Source organism: Geotrypetes seraphini, chromosome 1, assembly GCF_902459505.1.
Source record: "Geotrypetes seraphini chromosome 1, aGeoSer1.1, whole genome shotgun sequence".
Lineage (NCBI taxonomy): Eukaryota > Metazoa > Chordata > Amphibia > Gymnophiona > Dermophiidae > Geotrypetes > Geotrypetes seraphini.
This window is the reverse complement of record NC_047084.1, coordinates 311005226-311025834: the sequence shown is the minus strand read 5'-3', so window position 1 is coordinate 311025834 and position 20609 is coordinate 311005226. Positions and strand designations below refer to the sequence as shown.

At 42.0% G+C, this 20609-nt stretch overlaps 1 protein-coding gene across 1 annotated transcript in view; it reads left to right on the top strand.

Moving 5' to 3' along the window:
• The first annotated feature begins 17267 nt into the window (after positions 1-17267).
• The window catches only part of CAMK2D (calcium/calmodulin dependent protein kinase II delta), a 563004-nt gene continuing 559662 nt past the window's right edge, over positions 17268-20609 (top strand). Inside the window, 2 exon segments of the mRNA XM_033956020.1 lie at positions 17268-17918; positions 19696-19790. Coding sequence (XP_033811911.1) covers positions 17854-17918; positions 19696-19790 — 160 coding nt within the window. The 5' untranslated portion in view covers positions 17268-17853.

The window sequence follows — 20609 nt, the reverse complement described above, 5'->3', positions numbered from 1 at the left end:
TATAGAATCAGCCCCTCAGTGATGGTAGTATTGAGCATTGGCCCCATAGTCTCATTTGCCCTGGACCTGTACAGAGATATGGCATTTCATCTGTATTTCCAGAAAAATAATCTACCGTTTGATCAAAAGCTGAAGACATCTCTAATGCCATGCAACATGAGAGGAAGACAGCCAATATGTTTAGAATTATCCACATGTCATTTTGATTGGGACATTTTCTATGTGAAATTTCTTTGTAAATGTATTTTAATATATGGGCTGCTGTCTCTGCAAGAGAAATTTTAATATGAGTTAATTGGATTTGTGGCAGAAACACAAAGCCATAAATTTATTTGTGATCCAATTTAAAGTTTCTGCTTCTAGAGCAAACAAGCTAAACAGGATTCTGTTAAATATGGTTTCTCTACTTTACTCTGGGAGAGTGTGGTGTAGGGGTTAGAGCTACAGCCTTGGCATCCTGAGGTTGTGGGTTCCAATCCCGCACTGCTTCTTGTGACCCTGGGCAAGTCACTTAATCCCCATTGCCCCAGGTACGTTAGATAGAGAGGGAGCCCACCGGGGCAGTTAGGGAAAAATGGTTGAATACCTGAATAATTTGTAATCTGCATAGAAATGTAGGATATGAGGAATATAAATTATATAATTAAATTATACAATTACTCAGACCAGGTTTCTATTGATCAGTTCAACAGTACCATATACGGAAACACAAGAAGAAACTTAACAGTAAATATTCGGTGCCTGGGGTGGACTTCTGCTCCTGCCCCCCACCCCCACTTACTGCCAATGCGTCACTGCCAATGGTCCATCTAGCCCAGTATCCTGTCTTCATGGTGGCCAAACATCCAAATAGCTGTACACCGCCTTGGGTGAATCTCTTCATAAAGGCAGTTAATAAATCCAAATAAATACATAAAATCTAACCCCATCTTCTATTACACTGTGCTAGCAGTTTTTAGTGCAGAGAGCCGCGCTGAATAGCCCGCACTGCTCCCAATGCTCATAGGAACTCTATGAGCGTCGGGAGCAGCGCGGGCCATTCAGCGCGGCTCATGCTGCTACAAACTGCTAGAGCAGTTTAATAGAAGAGGGGGTAAGTTCTGTAGTAGGGACAATGGAGGGACAGGTGACTAGAAAAAGCCTAGGGCACATACACACTCACAAACATTTACATCAACTTCAGACTAGGTGTGCTTTGGCATTTGCATGCTATTGTGACTGGTTCTGGAGCCGATTTTATGCATAGGTGCCCATGTTGCCTTAAAAAAATAGACTTTAGTTGGTGCTTCTTAGATTTTCACATGGCACCCTCTTATAAAATCAGGACCATGAAGGACAGACATTTCTGTGTGTTGAGAGGCTGCAGAGCTGTTCAGAAAAAGACAGATAAAAAATGAAGCTGAAGGCAGCCAGGGGAGGGAGCAATATAACCTCATGTTTTCCCTCTGTTCTGGCAAATATTACACAATAGACAATGAATATGTATTTCCAGCCAGGGTCATGTTCTTGTATTGTGGCCAAACTTCAGCTAAGCTTATGAGAATTTATGGAATTTAGCTCCAGCGCTGGCCTTGCAAATCCAGCTGATTTTACAGCAAGCTCAGAAGCAGCCATGCAGTAAACAAAGCCAACAGTGTGCGGAGAAAGTATTCCTGAGAAAATGGAGGAGCAGGAAAGTAACCTAGCAGTTAGAGCAGCAAGCTGTGAACCAGGGAGACCAGGGTTCAAATTCCACTGCTGCTCCTTGTAATCTTCTATAAATCAATGAGGGCATGATTCTATAAATAGCACAAAACTCTGTGTCAACTAGAACTGTGCTTAGCAGGTATGTGCAATATATGGAATCACATTAGGGCAGTGCATGTCATAAGGTAGAGAGAACAAGAGGGCAGTCTCTGAAGTTAAAAGGGGATAGATTACAGGGTAAGGAAGTTCTTCTTCACCCAGAGAGTGGTAGAGAACTGGAATGCTCTTCTGGAGTCTGTTATAAGGGAAAACACTCTCCAGGGATTCAAGACAAGGTTGGACAAGTTCCTGCTGAACCAGAACGGACGCAGGTAGGGCTAATCTCAGTTAGAGCACAGGTCTTTGACCTGGGAGCCGCCACATGAGCGGACTGCTGGGTGAAATGGACCACTGGTCTGACCGAGCAGCGGCAATTCTTATGTTCTTAACTGTTTAGGACAAGAAAAACTAAGCCTAAATATCTGCACCTAAGTTGTGTGCAGATGAGGCATATTCTATAACACTGTACATACATTTTAGGAATGCCCAGTATCCAACCATGCTCCTCCCCTGGCCACGCCCCTTTCAGATCCATGCACTGGAAATGACATGCACCACTTTATAGAATGCTCCTACCAAGTTGTGTGTGTAACTTCCAATTAATGCCAATTAGCATCAATTAATAGATGTTAATCGGCAATTATCAATATCGATTAGGCCTGTTAAACAATTACGTTGCATGCACAACTTAAGGGTTAACCCTCCATTTGCCTCGGGTGGAAGCTTAGGGCCCTTTTACTAAGCTGCGTTAAAAATCGGTCTTAGTGTGTCCTTACGAAGGTCATTCTTACACGCCAATGCCATTTTTACTGCAGCTGTAAGAACCCTAATTTTCTATTTTTTTCATTAATGGCCAATTACCTCTGGAGCACTTACTACCACCAATTTTGTAAGTGTAAGTGTTCCTGCGCTATCAGTACACTGTAATGCAGATTAGCTAAATTCATGGATTGTATCTAAATGCCCCCTCAAAAAATATATAAAAAAACCATATTTAGCGCATGCAAATGCATGAAATATAACATGATGCTTTTAGAGCTTCCAATGTTAGTCCATTTTTTGCTGCATTAGCCACACATTACCATCCCAATGCAGCTTAGTAAAAAGACCACTTAGATTGTAAACCCTCTGGAATCAGGGAAGCACCTACAGGGTCTAGGACAGTGGTTCCCAACCCTGTCCTGGAGGACCACTAGGCCAGTTGGGTTTTCAGGATAGTCCTAATGAATACGCATGGAGCAGATTTGCATGCCTGGCACCTCCATTATATGCAGATCTCTCTCATGCATATTCATTAGGGCTATCCCGAAAACCCGACTGGCCTGGTGGTCCTCCAAGACAGGGTTGGGAACCACTGGTCTAGAAGGATTCATCGTGGTCGTTTCATCGCTGTCATTTTAGTGATATGAACTGGCTGCAATGAATCCAATTCGGCATTTGGGGAGCGATGCCTCCCTACACTCCCCAGAATTAGATCTCTAAGCGTTGGACCCAGAACAGCAGGCCACAAGGCAAGGCCAAAAAGCAAAGGTGGATGTGGCTAACGGGAGGCAAGGGTGCATCATGTTCTTCAGGTGCTTGAGTGGCAGCGGCTGGCAGGGAGCCCAGGTACCTGGTAGGGAGCTGGGGTGCCTCTGCGGCGAAGGCTGGCAGGGAGCTATCACTGGGGAGCTCAGGCCCTGGGGGGAGAAGCTGCTGCTGGAGCTTTTAGCTGCTCATCACAGGTATTGGGGAGGGGGTTGATGCATCTCTGTGCCACTTGAAGCCCAGCCTCCATAAAATGAGATGATTTATTGCGACTGTTTCATTGCAGCTACAATGAAATGTCCTGCGATGAAACAGCCACGATGAATTTTCCAATTCCTACAGTGCCTGAATGTGATGTGCCTTGAACAACCCTGGAAATCAAAACATTCAACATAATGAAGGGAATAGACTTAGTAGATAAAACAGGTTGTTCACCCTCTCCAAAACAGAGAGAACGAGAGGGCACTCTCTGAAGTTAAAAGGGGATAGATTCCGTACAAACGTAAGGAAGTTCTTCTTCACCCAGAGAGTGGTAGAAAACTGGAATGCTCTTCCGGAGGCTGTTATAGGGGAAAACACCCTCCAGGGATTCAAGACAAAGTTAGACAAGCTCCTGCTGAACCAGAACATACGGAGGTAAGGCTAGACTCAGTTAGGGCACTGGTCTTTGACCTAAGGGCCGCTGCGGGAGCGGACTGCTGGGCACGATGGACCACTGGTCTGACCCAGCAGCGGCAATTCTTATGTTCATTCAAGGCAGCCAAATATTTAGCTGCTCTCCCCACACCCTACACACCCTCACATGCTCTCCGTTCCTTGAATGAGTATCGCCTGACCCTAACTGGGCCTAAACAAATGTATCTCAAAGCTACCAGACATAGTATCTTTTAATTTCTGGCCCTAGACACCTGGAATAACCATTCATGGTATAACCAACTTGAAAGAATATAAAAGGGTGATCAAGATATTTAAAAAAGGTGATCAAGATATGTAATTATAAACTTTGTTGGTTTAATTTTCTCTCCCTGGAATGATCTCAATATAGTATGTGGCCATTTGGACCATACTTGTGTGTGACTTTGTTTTGTACATGTTAATTGATGAATGCTATTCCTGTGTTGAAGCTTTGTCCTATCCTTTCCAATACAGTAGTTCCTTTCCATCTTTTTCTCATTTTTAGACTGTACTCTGCCCAGTTCTGTCCATCAGTAGGGGCAGTATAGAAAGTTCAAGTAAACTGATAAGCTGTTAACAAACTTGTAAGTTTTATGTCAAGCTGTACCTGCTGTACACCACCTTAGGCGAATCTCTTTGTAAAGGTGGTTAATAAATCTCAATAAATAAATAAAATTTAAAAAATAAAAGTGTGACCTGAAAAAAACATTGTTCAGGTAGCCTTTTATCTCAAAACAACAAAGTCTGATTTTTGCCTTCTATATATACTTTTATCTTAATAAAATGGGAGGGGGGGGGTGGCGGCAGATTTGTGCTCACACTGTACATGCCAGTCACATTTTCAAAGAGAAATTTCAAAAGGAAATTTGAAAATGAGCTAACATTTTCTTTAGAACTTTAAATAAGTTATTTAGTGGCACCCAGTTTTTCCAATGGTCCCGAACACTTTGGAAACTTCTATTGGTTGTTTCTGTAGGACTGAAGCCTACAGAAGTCAATCTTAAAAGGATTGCTGATTTCCTTTGCACTTATGTTCATCTCCTTGTGTCTCATCATGTCCAGCATCTCCCCATTATCTTCATATACCTCACTGTATTCAATATTTTCCTTCCATCTCCCTATATCATATGTACAGAATCTCGTCTCTTCCTCATAATACCATATGTCCACCATTTGTACTCTCCTCATTTCTCCCCCTATTCAGCAATTGTACTCTCTTCCCATCTATACCCATGTCCAGCTTCTCTCTATTTGCCTCTCTTTGTTCAATATCTTTCCTCCACTTCCCTATGTCTTCATGGTATTCAACACCTACCTATAAAACTCCCAACCCCCACCAATCCAACTTCTATTCTGCATGTACTTTTGACTCCTCATCACTCCCCATCACCCTCCATGTCTAACATCTCCCTTCAGTATCCCAATATTCTCCCCATATCCAGCATCTTCCCTCTCTTCCTGCCTCCCTTCTGCTCTCTCTCAAACCTCTCCTTCGTTGCTGCCATCTACCAGTAAAAGTGCTGTCTCTATCAGTCCTGGAGTGTTCCAAAAATAGTATTGAGTACTGGAGAAATTCTTACAATAGAGGAAAAACCTACAGTTTGGGGAATTATTTTGGATTGTGGTTTGACATTTGAGAATCAAATAAATGGATTAGTAAGAGTCTTTTTTTCATTTGCGTCAATTACTGTTTTATCTTTAGAGAGTTTTCAACCAGTGGTAAGACCTATTGTAGTGCCTCAGTTGGATTACTGTAATTCTTTATATTGTAGTGTTACATTGAATTTTAAAAAATAGGCTACAATTGCTTCAAAATACCGCTGTGAGTTTGAACATAAATATATATATAACCAGGTTATTCCTCTTCTGAATCAATTACATTCAAGTTTAATAAGTTAATAACATTTTGATATACCAGCCATCCCATGTATCTGGTTGGTTTACAGTAATAAAAGATAAAAAAATATATATAAGAAACAGATTTAAAAAAAAAGAAATGTTTTTAATAGATTTTTAAATGCTTTGTGATTTGCAAGTTGATTCCAAAACTAGGTGCCAAAAAAAAGAATGCCTTATTTCGAGTTAATTCCCATCTAGTTCTACCTACTGATGGTAGGACCAATCTATAGTCCTGCAAAGATCTCAATGCCTGGTTTGGAGTATATGGGATATAGTTAATGATTGCATGTAACTAGGCTCCAAAGCGTGGAATGCTTTATGAGTTAAAACTAAAATTTTAAATCAAAATTTAAAAATGAATAGTAAACAATGGTAATGTAAGCAGAGAAGCATAACCCAATCAAATTTATTTTTATGTCCTAGTAACTTTAATGAAGCAGTTTGTAACATTTATAATTGTCTAATATTAAATTTTGAAAGACCAGCGTAAATAATATTACAGTAGTCAAATCTTGACATAAAAAATGCATGTACCGGTAATATTAGAGTATGGAAATCACTATTCTCAAATAGACCTCTAATAGTCTGTAAAGATCTCACGGTACAAAAACGTAAGCAATTTTTTTTCGATAAATGCTAAGGTCATACCCAGCACCTACTCTGAATTTACTACACAAACAGACACTTACCAAAAGGCATATGACCCATGCTGTCCTAACCTTACCCTGGAATCACTGCTAATCAGGAAATTCTGGACTCCACCCAGACTTTCCCTCTTCCCTGAACTACCCTGGCACTAACCTGAAGGTGCAATGGTGTTCTTCTCAGATTTTCAGTGGCACTTAGAGAATGACACCAGGACAAACACATTTTTCCATCCCGTCCCCGCAAATTCTTTTCCTGTCCCTGTTCCATTCCTGCAAGCTCCGTCCTCATCTGCACAAGCCTCAAACACTTTAAAATCATAAGTGTTCGAGGCTTGTGCGGTTAAGGCAGAGTTTACAGGAATGGGGCAGGGACAGGGACAGCAACAAAACTTGCGGGGACGGGACGTGGAAATTGAGTCTGCAGGGAAAGGGAAAAATTTGTTTCCTGTGTCATTCTCTAGTGACGCTATCCAGTTATGTGTCTTTGCAAATCCAGGTTTGACCTAGTTAGCACTACTTAACCATGTAGAAGCCTCTCCTGCTCAGTTAAATAGCCGTTAACGCCTCATTTGAGCAGGCGGTAGTTTTTAGGCCAGCGCAGGGGTTAACGCGTGATGAAAAGTCACGTGCGTTAACCCCGCTAGCGCGGCTTGATATAAGGAGCCCTAAGTTTTGATTTCTATGCTTATAATGCCATATAAGCTATGACATTCCTCTGCCTGTCATCTTCTGATCATTTAAGCCATTTATCAACCTTCCCTGCCTCCCTCCCAAGCTTTCCTCTTCAAACTATGCTTAGAATACTTTTTATGATCAACTTTATTTTCCAGTATTGTCTTCTTTTGATTTTTTTTCTAGTTTGAGTTGAGGAAGGCAAAAATGTTATTAAATTTAATCCAATAAAAATGTGTCACCTTATATATTTTTAATTAACCTTTAAGTCTGTGCACACCAGATGGTAATCCAATAACACTGAGGGCATTATTCCAAGCATTAAGAACATATCTATTGAACTGATAGCTGGATAGAAAAAGGGCAAAAGAACTAAAACATGATTGGCTTCTCGCTTACCAATTAAACCATTATGAATCTTATGTGTGCTCTGGAGGACAAATAGGGTAATAGATGGGAGGTGACAGCAGGAAAGGAAAAATGCAGTTTGACAATCAGCTGAATAATTACAGGGACAATGGCATATACTGATCTTGTGCCACCATCTAATTTAACAATGCACGTAGAGAATTCTAGAATAACTAACTATGTATGAAACACTCATTAAGAAATTTCTAGGTTAGGAAATCGCAGCATGACTAAGTAGATTTATAAGAATCTATCTATACCAGAGAGATTAGAAAAAATGTAATCACTTATGACGAATGAATCCCTGGCTATAAATCAGCTGGGGGGGGGGGGGCTAATAGTAGCAAAAAGGAAATCCATGTTTGGGCTGAATAGCAGCTGGTAGAGCATCATTGTGGAAGAGTTCATTTGAATCTGATACCCTGTTGTCAAAGGAAATACAGGTTAATTCTTGATGGGGAAATGAGGGGGAGAGGGAGTGTGCATAAGAATATTGAATGCAGCAAACAGTATTTTGCAAAGGTGAAGGAAAAACTGCAAAGCAGTAATTTGTCCAAACCAGGGCTGCCCAAGTCCGGTCCTCGAGATATACTGGCAGGCCAGGTTTTCAGGATATCCACAATGAACATGCATGAGATGGCACATTCATTGCGGATATCCTGAAAACCTGGCCTGCCAGTAGCTCTCGAGGACTGGAATTGGGCAGCCCTGGTCTAAACTAAGAGAGGAAAGCAGAGCATAACAATGAACCCAGGTGAGAGTCATTAATACCAGCCCGAATGTTGAAGTAACACCTATCACTATATCACTAGGCCCTCTTTTGCTATATCACTAAGGCCCTCTTTTACTAAGATGCGCTAACCGATTAGTGTGCGCTAATTAATTTAGCGTGCACTAAATGCAAATGCATGCATGTTAGTCTATGGACACGTTAGTATTTAGTGTGCGCTAATTTGATTAGTGCACCTTAGTAAAAGAGGGGGGTAAGTTTCAAAATTTAAAAGTTTTTTGAAAAAAGTTTATCAATAAAAAAGAATTTAACAGTGATAAAGGATAATATAAAAAGAAAGGCATATGAGACTAATGATAGTTCACAGGTGCGTCGTTCTGACAGGAATTGTTAAAAAGACAGGCGGCCCGTGAACACTTGAGGTCTTTTAGCCTTTAAAAAAAGTATATAAAAATAAGTATTTACAGTTTAGAAGATTTTGAAAATAATTCCTTCTTCCATACATCATAATAGGAAGGTTATTAAACTGAGAGGAAACATACCAGTAGCAGCTCTGATTCATGCATTGCTATGGGAATGTGCTGAAAAAAAATGAAATAATAATACTTCCAGAATGTTGTTTATAGTTGTTTCTAGAGTGAAATCAGCTATGTCAGTTTTCTTCTCTTTTCTTTGCTCATGGGCCACTGATCTCACTGGCCAACACTCATTTTGGCGCCTGAAACGTTAGACCTGTTTCTGGATATTTTTGACCTGCTGATTCCAAAAATATCACCGATTTTCTCCTATCAGCTCTAGTTTTTGAGATACAGAAAAGTTATTGAGCACATTCACATACTTTTATTCATTATATTTCTATATAAATTCTCTAGTAAATTATATACAGAAACATGTGCCATATGCCATTCTTCACTCTGCTCGCCGATTAAAAAAATCAGGATATTTTAATGTAGCGTTTAAATGAATATCTTTTAAGCATGAAGGAAACATTAAAAATTAAAAATGTACAACAAGAAAATCTACTTATTTCATATCAAAAGCACAAGTTTATGATACAAACTTTCCAGTCATTGTAAGACGTGCAAGAGTGGGATCTGCCAGGACAATCCTGCATAAGATTCCAAAAATAGCCTGACATCATATGTGCATCCCATCTTCCTTAGTATCTGGCTTCCATTGTTTTTATATCTTGGTGAAATCTTTTATCTTGCTCTTCGCTTAAGTCACCAAGGTTCTTTTGGGAAGTGATCTAAGTGACTGTGCAGATAATGGACTTTAACACTCATGTTACAGCCAAGCCTGTTGAAATGAATGAGCAGATCCTCTACTAATTGTGTGTAAGCTGTCTGCCTTCTTGTTGCCAAGAAAATGTTTCACAACAAGAACAAATGAAGACCAGGCACATGATTCGATTTCATTCATTGATGCTATGAAAAGTGGGTCATTTATAAGTTGTCTGATCTGTGGACCTTCGAAATTTCCTGCCTTCAGTTTCTTCATGGTAAGTCCAAGTAACATATGCGCTATGTATTCAATGCATGAACCGACTTTATTCAAAGCCTTTATAAATTGTTTCATCAGGCCTAGCTTTATATGTAGTGGTGGCAGTACAATTCTATCTCATGCTACCAATGGTTCATTGATTACATTTTGTCCTCCAACCACCATATATTCTCTCAAAGACCAATCTTTTTTTGCCCAATGTTCATGTTTGGCTCTACTATCCCAAAGGCATAAAAAGCAAGGATACCATCTCTGAGAAACTAGAGCCGATACGGTCTATCCAATGCAATTTTCGGAATCATCGCCCCAAATAACCCCAGGAACAAGTCAAAAACTGAAGATACCACCCCAAATTTTTTTTGGGTGGCCTGTGTCTTTAGATCGTTTCTTAGGGCTGATTCAAGGGTATCATCCTAGGTGAACTATCAACAATTTGACCCCTTTACCCTGCTCCACCTGTAGTCCAGTGTCTCTCCTTCCTTTCTGTTCTCCCCAGATCCATAGCATATCATCTTTTGTACTCCCCCTCTCTCTGTAGTCAGACTCTCCTCTTCCCTGCTCCTCCCCTGGTGTCCAGCATTCTCTCTTTCCCTCCTCCCCCAAAGCATCCACCATCTCTTTCCTTTCCTCCATCATCTCTTCTATCTTCCTCCCCTCCCCAAAGATGTCCATCACTGCCCACTTCACATATTGGCAAAAATCCCCTTTAAAAGCTGCTGTCACCTGCAGTCTTTCAGCATCCTGGCATGTTCACTCAAGATTTGACATTTTCTGCCCCCTCCTTTGCGCTGTTGAAGGGGCTGGATGCAGCAGGATTGAAGCATATACTGGGATGTTGAAATGTCTGTGCCACTGTCTTAGCCAACTGTGCCAGTGTTGTGCTACCATCCCCAAACCTTGCTGTCCTAGGTGAATTCCAAGTCTGCCTAGTGATAGGACTAATTAAAAAAATAAAAGAATTTCAAGGCTCAATCCACATGATATTAAACATAGAGGCAGGGCTGGTCCAACCTATGGACCAGGTGAGGGCCTGGCCCAGGGCACTAGTGATAAAGGGTGTTAAAATCCTAGTTCAATTTACCTTCAAACTTCCAGAAGGATAAGTGCTGGACTGGGATTTTGGCACCTTTTTTCATCAGTGCCCTAAGCCAGTGCCTCACCTGGTTCAGCAGGAATGGGAAGGGAAGGGGCTTGATGGACAAACTCAGGTAATTTATTCCAGGCAAAGATGAAATGAATAAACTCTGGAATTGGCAGTGGAGGAGAAGGGTAACATTAAGAGTGACTTATCTGAGGAACGGAGTTCTCTGGGATGTGTATAAGGAGAGAGAAGCGAGGAGAGACATTGAGGGGCAGCAGAATGAACACACTTGTAGGACAGCAAAAAGATCTTGATATTGTCACAAACCCAGCCTTGGGGGCTAAGCTTGTGCCAGATATATCTCCTCAAAACCCAGGCCTTACCCTTAAAAGGGCTGATCAGTTTGACAGGTTCTACTCAGACAGACAAGTAGGTTCTGAGTTCAGATTGAACCAGCATGATCCAGAACCCTGGGGAGGGGAAGAATATTGGGAGAATAGCCAGGAGCAACAGGAGGTGCCTTGCAGAACGGGACAGCCCAGGAGGCAGGCTCCTAGCTCAGAGAGTTCACAGCTGTTGAGCCTAATTAACTCCCAAAGAAAAACTCAGCAGAAGCAGCAGTTTGCCCTTCCCCCTCACAGGTTAGGGCATGGCCAGCTCAGTGCTTTAGAAGCTGAGCTGAGAAAGACCAAATCAGTCTACCCTGGGTCAGCCCAGGAAGGAGGCTCGAGGGACTGGGCTCCTGAATTCCAACAGAGCAAGGACATTGAAATGGTGGATGCAACTACTGTCCCTGAGGCAAGCCAGACAGCCAACACAGAGGCCATAGAACTTATGGATACTTCCATGGAACCTGAAGAAATCCACATGGATGAGAACTAAGTGGAGTTTCCTGACTGTTTGTGTGCTTTGAATTTTTGGTTTTTCTTTTGGGCTGGCTGGAAGCACAAGTCCAGTGCAGTGTGAGCAGTGCTAGGCTCACGGCTGGATTTGGGGCCTTATTTTTTTTGGGACATTGAAGAAAGTGTGTTTTTGCATTTTTACTGTTACCTGTTTCATGTTTGGATGGGACTTGGTTGCTAAACGTATGTAAGGGGTAGTAGTGGGGAGAATCCACTGAAGATCCTCGGGTCGGGTTTGTGGGGCCAATTTTGGCAAGCTTTAAATATAGTGGATTCATCTACTCCCCTCCCCCACCAGCTGCTTGTTAAGTTGGCTGGGGCAGGCCTGTTATCAGCCAGGCCTAGGCAACACGTTCTAAAAGTATTTAAGAAGCATAGTGAATGACCAGTATAAAGACTGGGTATTTCTTGTAGCCTTATTTTGCCCTTTTACTGTGGGACTGTTAGGGCAGTGCTACAATATAACCATTTGGACACTTACCTGCAAGAAAGGTGTGGGCTATGTTTTGGAAGCCCGGATTTTCTGTTCATGTTTTGAATTCAAAGCCTAAACTGTAGCAGCTGGCTACTTAGGAAATAAAGTTGGACTCAATTTTGATGAAATACTTTATTGTTCCTGACATTTTTTCTTTATTATACTTATAAGAACCAGCAGGACCTTCAACATCCTTTGAAGGCCACGTCAAGATCGGTCGATGCTGAGCCCTGGCTGGTGGCCAGTTGCAAAGCCCGGCACTAGCAGGCTCACAATATATGTTTGTGTTTGGCACTATTGACGTTTGGAAAATCAATAAAGAATTTTTTTTAAAAAAAAAAGATCTTGCACTATATGCGATGGCAGATAGGGAGCCAGCGATGTGGCTTAAGGAGAGGGGTGACATGAGCATATCGAGGTTGGTAGAAGATGAGTCGCGCAGCAGAGTTTTGCACAGATTGCAAGGGGGAGAGGCGACACTGAGGGATACTAGTTAGGAGTAGATTGCAATAATCTAATTATACAATACAAACACTTGCTAATGAGTAGAAAAGGTTTGTTAAATACCCTGTGTTTAATAAATACCAAGAGCACCCAAAAATGAGGTGTTACTGTTAATCATCCCACAGTACGAGCATATAATAATTTGCAGCATTTGCCTGTTTTTGCTGAAATGTGGTTGAGCTTGCCTGTACAGCCAATGAAAGGTACAGTAATCTTCCATCTCAACTATCATTCTGAGGCAGCGCACCTGTTCTCAGCACATTGTGTGTTGTAAGCACCAGCCAGACACAGCACTTTAATTTGCACTGATTTTACTGTGCAGCAAGCTTTAAGCATTGCCAAAATCCATAATAATTTGGCCAACACGTAGCGAACATGGCCGTTTTCAAAACAGCATAACATGTTTCAGTGCTTGTCCTCAGTGCATCTATCTGTATGAACCATTTCTGACAAAAACACATCCAAAAGAAAAAATGCACAAAACAAGCCACTGGGGTGTAGGAGGGACCAGCATTTTTTTTAGAAGACTGGCCACAATGACATCCCAGCAGAGCAGTGGGGCACTTCAGAGAGCACTGCCATGAACTTCACATATAAAGGTCCAGGTACACATCTCACCATAACCCCCTTATAGTGTACGGTGAGCCCTCTAAAAGCTACTAGACCTACTGTAAGTCGAGGTGCCCTCTGATGCCCATCTACCAGATCCACCCACCTACTCAAAACTATCTTTCACCTCTTTAAAGGCGTCATGTATGCGGGTAAATTGGGGAAATCCCTTTTCTTCAAATTCACTGAGCATTTGAATAACCTCCCTGCCCCGCTGCGGAACCTAGGCTCATTCCAATTATTCTGAAAGCATCTGAAAACCTGGCTTTTCTCCAAAACATAAAGCTATCTATTTAAAATGTAAAGCCAGCCTCTTCATAAGCTCTAATTTCTTATTATGTCATTCCCTCATTTATTGAATTTACCTGTAAACCGTGCCGAGCTCTGTCTTTATGGAGATGATGCAGTATACAAACTCAAGGTTTAGTTTATCTTCCTCTCTCTCTCTCCTTTTTTTCTCTCTCTTCCTCTTTTTTCTCTCTCCTTTTTTCTCTCATTCTCTCTCTTCCTTTCTCTCTCTTCCTCTTTTTTTTCTCTCTCTCTTTCTTCTTTTTTTTCTCTCTTTCTCTTTCTCATTCTCATTAAAAGGCGTCATGTATGCAGGTAAATTAGGGAAATCCCTTTTCTTCAAATTCACTGAGCTTTGGAATAACCTCCCTTCCCCACTGCGGAACCTAGGCTCATTCCAATTATTCCGAAAGCATCTGAAAACCTGGCTTTTCTCCAAAACATAAAGCTATCTATTTAAAATGTAAAGCCAGCTAACCTCTTCATAACCTCTAATTTCTTATTATGTCCTTCCCTTATTTATTGAATATACCTGTAAACTGTGCCGAGCTCTATCTTTATGGAGATGATGCGGTATACAAACTTAAGGTTTAATTTAGTTTAAAAAGTAGGAATGGTTAGGGGCAGAGACTAAGCATGGTTGACTTAGGTGTTGCTAAGCATCCAAGTTAGGTGCTGGTAAATTAGGCCAAGTAAAACCTGGCCTAATATGACAGCATTGGGTTACTAGACGTCCAGATTCCCCGGACATGTCCTCCTCTTTTTTAAAAAATAAAAAATCTTTATTCATTTTCGAACTTACAATAAGTGTGTCAATATGTTAAAACAGATTAACAATAAGTATATCACTTAATAATCAAAAATAGTAAAAATGATATATTCTTATCTCCCACCCTTCCCATTATATAATCAATACCTTGTACAATATGTAATCATAAAATTACCCCCTCCCCCCTCATAATTGAACCTGTAAATTTAAGGGAAAAAATGTCATCTAATCAGTTCAATATTTTGTTAATGGCTCCCACACATCTTGAAATTTCCTAAAACATCCTCGCTGTATTGCAATAAATGTTTCCATTTTATAAATATGACATAAGGAATTCCACCAGAAATTATAATTTAATCTACTCCAGTTTTTCCAATTATACTTAATTTGTTGAATGGCAACCCTAGTCATAAGTAATAATTTGCTATTATTTGAAGAAATCTGACTTTTTGCTCTCATTGCCATGCTAAACAGCACAGCATCATATGACAATGCCACTGGATTGTCTAATAAACAATTAATTTGGTCCCAAATTGATTTCCAAAAAGTCATAACAAATGGACAATAGAATAATAAGTGATCTAAAGTCCCTGCTTCCAGATGACAGTGCCAACATCTATTAGACTTTGGGTTTTGAAAAGCCGTGTCAGGCAGGGAGGTAGTACGTGTGCGTGCATGACATCATCACGTAGCATCCGCGCATAAGAGGACTGCCACCCTGCCCAACAAGAGCAGGCAGCGTGGGCATGGCTAGGGCGGGCTTGAGGTGGGATTAGAGCAGAACTAGGTGGGCCTGAGGGCGTGGCTAGGGGGGGGGGGAGGCTGGATTTCCTGAAAGGAAAATCTGGCAACCCAATTACAGCACCTACCTCTAGGTGGGACTCTATAAGCAGTGCTTAGCAGATGATTAACAGCCACGCCAAGTGGTACCTACAGTATAGCTGTGCTTAGGCACCATTGATAGAATCTGGCCCAGAGATGCTGGTTCTGGGGGCGGGGGGCTGCAGGAGAATGGAAGGAAGGAGTCAGGAGAATCTGGACATAGTGAAGGATGCAGAAACACTGAGCAGGGCAAGAATAAAGATTCAGACAATGGAGAGATATTCAATATAGGAAGAAGCCAGGGACATGCAGATAGGAATACAGAGGGAAGATGAATGATAGAGAGAGAAGAAATGGACACGAGAGTTAGGAAAAGACAGGTAAGTAGAAATTTGATTGTTACTATTGAGTAGAAAAACGAGCGTACAACAAAGGTAGAAAAAGGAATTTTATTTAAGCACAGCAGTAGTAAATCCTTGGCATCTCTAGAAATGCTTAGTGTACCTGAATGTTATTTACTTGAGCTACTATTGAGAAAAGGTGTGACCTAGATCTTGATAAATCATCAACCCTGTGAGAATCAAGAATATGTTTTCTCTCTTAGTAAAAATACATTGGATTGGATCAGGATCGAGTAAATGTCCTCATTTCCCCAAGCTACTATTTTCTAAGATACCAGACTCCACCCATAGTCAGAAAAAAAAGATGGGGTAAACCACTTCCAGCCTAAAAGCAGATAAATTCGAATAACCTTTTAACTAGAACACAAGGTGTCAGTCTGTCGCTGAAATTAACGAACTATTGTGCTTTTTTTTTTTTTCTCTCAAAACACTTTTTACTAAGGATGAGAAAAAAAAAACCACATCCGCATTTCACTTTACTATGAGGGCAACTCATTCCTCGGTCACATTTCTGAAAAGATACAACTCGTGAAGCTGCTTATTTGTATCTAAGCACGTCCTTCCGCGCGCACTCTCGGCAGAGACCGCAGCGTCAACCAGCACTGACAACGCCGGCAGTGAAGCCCCGGCAGGCCCCGTCTTTATGACGTCATTCGACGAGTTCCAGAGCTCTTCTAAACAGAGTTCCCCTGAAACAATGAAGGATTCTCGCGAGAATCCGCGTTCCGCAGCAAAACCCATAAAATATACATTATGTCATCACAATGCCTGTGCAATAAAGGGGAGGCGCTGGTTGTAGAAGGTAGCGATTGAGTTTTTTTTAAATCCATCTGCAGTATAACTATGTAAACAATGAGGGGAAGCTGTGCAACAGTGCGGATTGGATTGGTTGAATAATTCAACAAGTCAGCAAGGCTTAATAATAAAACACAAAGGCAGTGAAAATCTGGATATCTGGTAGGGAAATCCTGGGTTTACCTTGCTCCTATGTGGTAGATGGCAGCAGTTTCGTGGGAGACTAAACACCAACCCCCCCGAACCTCATCATTAATAGCAATCTTCGCGATCACTTGCCAGATAAAATTGAATTGAAGGCATTTCTTGTCAATTCGTGAGTAGTTTGAAATGCAGAAAATCTAAACGAGCAACGCAGATATAAGGCCGGACAGTTAGTAGGCGCTAAATGCAGAGGAGGGGGGAGGGGGTCAGCGCCGGTACATTAACCTCTGACCTAGCTTTAGGATAGTCTGCAATTGAACCCGTTCTAAAACCGTGGGTTAGTGAATGTCCGTCTTTAATCTGAATTCAGTCCTCCAAGTTTTGATGATAGTCTTTTTTTTTTTGTTTCGTTTGTTTTGTTTTTGGGAACCAAAGTTCTGCATGCCAACGAAAACCATATGTAGTCGCGAGCAGCTCCTTTGCTACCTACCCTTCCTGTAGCAGGTGTAGGTTTTGGGATTGAAGCACTAGAGGGGGATGTGGTACAGAGAGAGGTTTGAGCTACCGGAGGAAGGGGGGGTGGGGGGTGGGAGCGACAGAGACTCAGGCAGCTCTCTTCCCTCCCACGAAGGCACTGCTAAACTACATGTAGAAGGGAAAAAAAAAATACCCACAACCTAGCTGGCTGGCAAGCAAAGGTTCCCTAGGAAAAGAGAGCGGAGCCTTGCAGTTGACAGAAGAAATCCTCCCCCTCAGCCTCAGTTACCTTGCCAGCTATCCAGACCGATCCGAAAGGGGCGGAGAAGATCGGGACCGGTCTTCTCTCTTATTGGCATTTAGTGTGGGGGGGTTGCGAGAACCCTACCGTTCGTCCCCCCTCCTCCCATGATGATCTAGTTTGATTGCTTCTGCTGGATTCCCCAACTTGCCGCCTGCTTCTGTCTTTGGGGGAGAAGAAAAAAAAAAAAAAAAAAGCCCGATTGTCAACAAGAAGAAATCGCGCAACTACCTGGAGCGAGCTCAAATTTAAGAACCAGCAAGGGCAGAAGGAGGAAAGCCAAAAAAAAAAAAAAAGGAAGAGGGTCGAAGGGAGGAAGAAGGTTGCGGCTTGGTTGCGAGGGAGAAGCGGCGCTCTCTCTCGTCTCTTTCTCTGGTTTGCAGTGCCCCCATCGTCTTGCATCCTGCCTCGTTCCCGGCGCCACCCCGGCGGAGTCGTCATGGCTTCAACCGCGACCTGTACCCGCTTCACCGACGAGTACCAGCTCTTCGAGGAGCTCGGCAAGTAAGGACCCCCCCCCCACCCTCCCCTGTCAGCAGCCCCCCCTTCTCCGGCTCCGCGCGCCTTTGCTGCTTCTCTGGTGGCTTCGCTCAGGCCAGGCGCCGATTTCGAGAGGGAGAAGCTCCCCTGCTGCTTCGGTCCCGCAAAATGCCGCCGAGCGCTGCAGTTAGGCGCTCTATAGGACGCGAGCTTGCTATCAGCCAGCCCGCGTAGACAGTGGTTGGACTTGAAACCCTGCAGCGCGCCGGCGAAAGTTCTTGCGCCGTGAAGGCGGTCTTGTTGATGTATTTTGTAATGATTTTTCGCCAGGCGGTTGCCTAGTGTTTCGCGCTGTTTGTTTTAGCATGCCTTCCGATAGTAATGCTGGGTGGTCTGAACGGATGTGTACTACACCTAAAAGTTCCATCTGAACGGATGATTGCGATCATGAAACAGTTTTGACCGAGAGGCTGGCACGTTTATAAGTAACAGGTTGGGTGTTTTTATTTTATTTTATTTTTTGATTGGGCATTTAGGGAACCCCCCGGGTACTCCCCGAATTAATGAAATGGCTCCAAAGCTATTAAATATGGTGGGTTCTTAAAATCGCTGCCCTGTGTTGAAAAAGGTGCTCATCTACGAAAGTAATCCGTTTTGCTATTTTGTTACTCTTCTTTTTTTTAGTACACTGATTATAGGATGATTAGGATCTAAACAGAGCATCTGATTTGTAGATAGTACTTGGGAATGCGTGCACATTGTCATAACAGGAAACATACTGTACAATACAAACATAGGAGCCAGCTCCTTGGGTGCTTGAGCACCCCCCCAATATTGGACAAAGTTCTTGACTATGTTTAGCGCCCCCAATAACGGGTTTAGCGCCCCCAATAATTTTGGAAAAATTGGCTCCCACGAATACAAATATTGTTAAAAAAATTTAAAAAAGACTGAAAAGTAGAGCAAGCAGCTACTATGCTAAAATCAGCATAATGATACTGGCACAGCTGTATTTCACTTGTCGGTGAAGTGACCGGGACTGTTATCTAGCTCAGTGGTTCCCAACCCTGTCCTGGAGGACCACCAGGCCAATCAAGTTTTCAGTATAGCCCTAATGAATATGAATGGAGCAGGTTTGCATGCCTGTCACTTCCATTATATGCAAATCTCTTCCATGCATATTTAATAGGGCTATCCTGAAAACCCGATTGGCCTGGTGGTCATCCAGGATAGTGTTGGGAACTACTGATCTAGATAAAGGATCAATCAATGTCTTCCTGTAGATCAGGGGTGTCAAAGTAACTCCTCGAGGGCCGCAATCCAGTCGGGTTTTCAGGATTTCCCCCCAATGAATATGCATGAGATCTATTAGCATACAATGAAAGAAGGGCATGCAAATAGATCTCATGCATATTCATTGGGGGGAAATCCTGAAAACCCGACTGGATTGCGGCCCTCGAGGAGGGACTTCGACACCCCTACTGTAGATTGAGTGTTAGGATGGAGCTCACAAGGGGATTTCCTTGTCTGTATATATGCCAGGAAATATATTGGCAATTCATTGGCACTTGTTATAGTTCGGATTGGTCATTTGGTTCCTGTTCTTCCAAAGCATATGTTTTAACTGCTTATTTTTAGGCTATCGGTTCAGGCTGCTGCTTGTTTTTGTTTTAATCTAAATTGAAATCTCCATATTCCTATCTTCAGATTACATAGGAAACATGCATGTTGTTTTTCACATCCCTTATGATTACCTGTCCTAAGTGGTTGTACTGATTCCTTTCCGGTATTTGCCTTACAGGGGTGCATTTTCCGTGGTTAGAAGATGCATGAAAATAACTTCAGGACAAGAGTATGCTGCCAAAATTATCAACACCAAAAAGCTTTCTGCTCGGGGTGGGTATATTTGCAAATAAATATTTTTGGAGTTTCTTGCATTCCCTGGTGCTGTTGATGAGGTGCATATTGGGTGTAATATTTCCAGTTTGAGAGCTGGCTGATTTGAAATGAAATCAGATGTCTTCTTACTGTCATGAATCTTATTGAGGGGTCCATAACATACCAGTTCATAGGCCCGAGTCATAAACCGAAAGGTAGCAATTACCTTTGTGTTTTGCAACCTATCAATTTGTTGAGGAAGGAGCATAGGTATTTTAGCAATACTGTATGAGAGAAAGTTCCCCAGCAACCTATTATTAGATACCATTCTTTTTATATTCAGTCAATTATGGAGGCTGTGTCTGCTCTGGATAGCCTGCATCCTTTTGTAGAGATACCTAGTGGTTCCGAATCTGAAGGAGTGGCCTAGTGGTAGGATTAAGCTAAGAACCAGGAAACTCCCATCTTTTCCACTGACATTCCATATGACCTTGGGCAAGTCAGTTTGGTTCCTTTTGTTTCCCTTCCTGCTTAAATTGTAAGCTGCATGAGACAAGGATCCATTGTACCCGAAGTCTAGCCAGGCTGTAAGCCTTTTTGAGTAGCATTTGGAAAGGTGGATCAAACAGCCCAAAATTAATTATTAATTTTCTTATAAATTATTATTGCTGTGATGAACCTTTAAAGAGAGAACATTTTCTGTGCCTATTTTGTAACATACGCTAATAATCTTGCACAGTTGTGAACTGCAGGATTTTAAAACATTTATAGTGTAGTTGCTGTGTTATTCTTCTTGTAAAAATAGGGTAATAATTTATTTGTATTAATTTTTTGTTT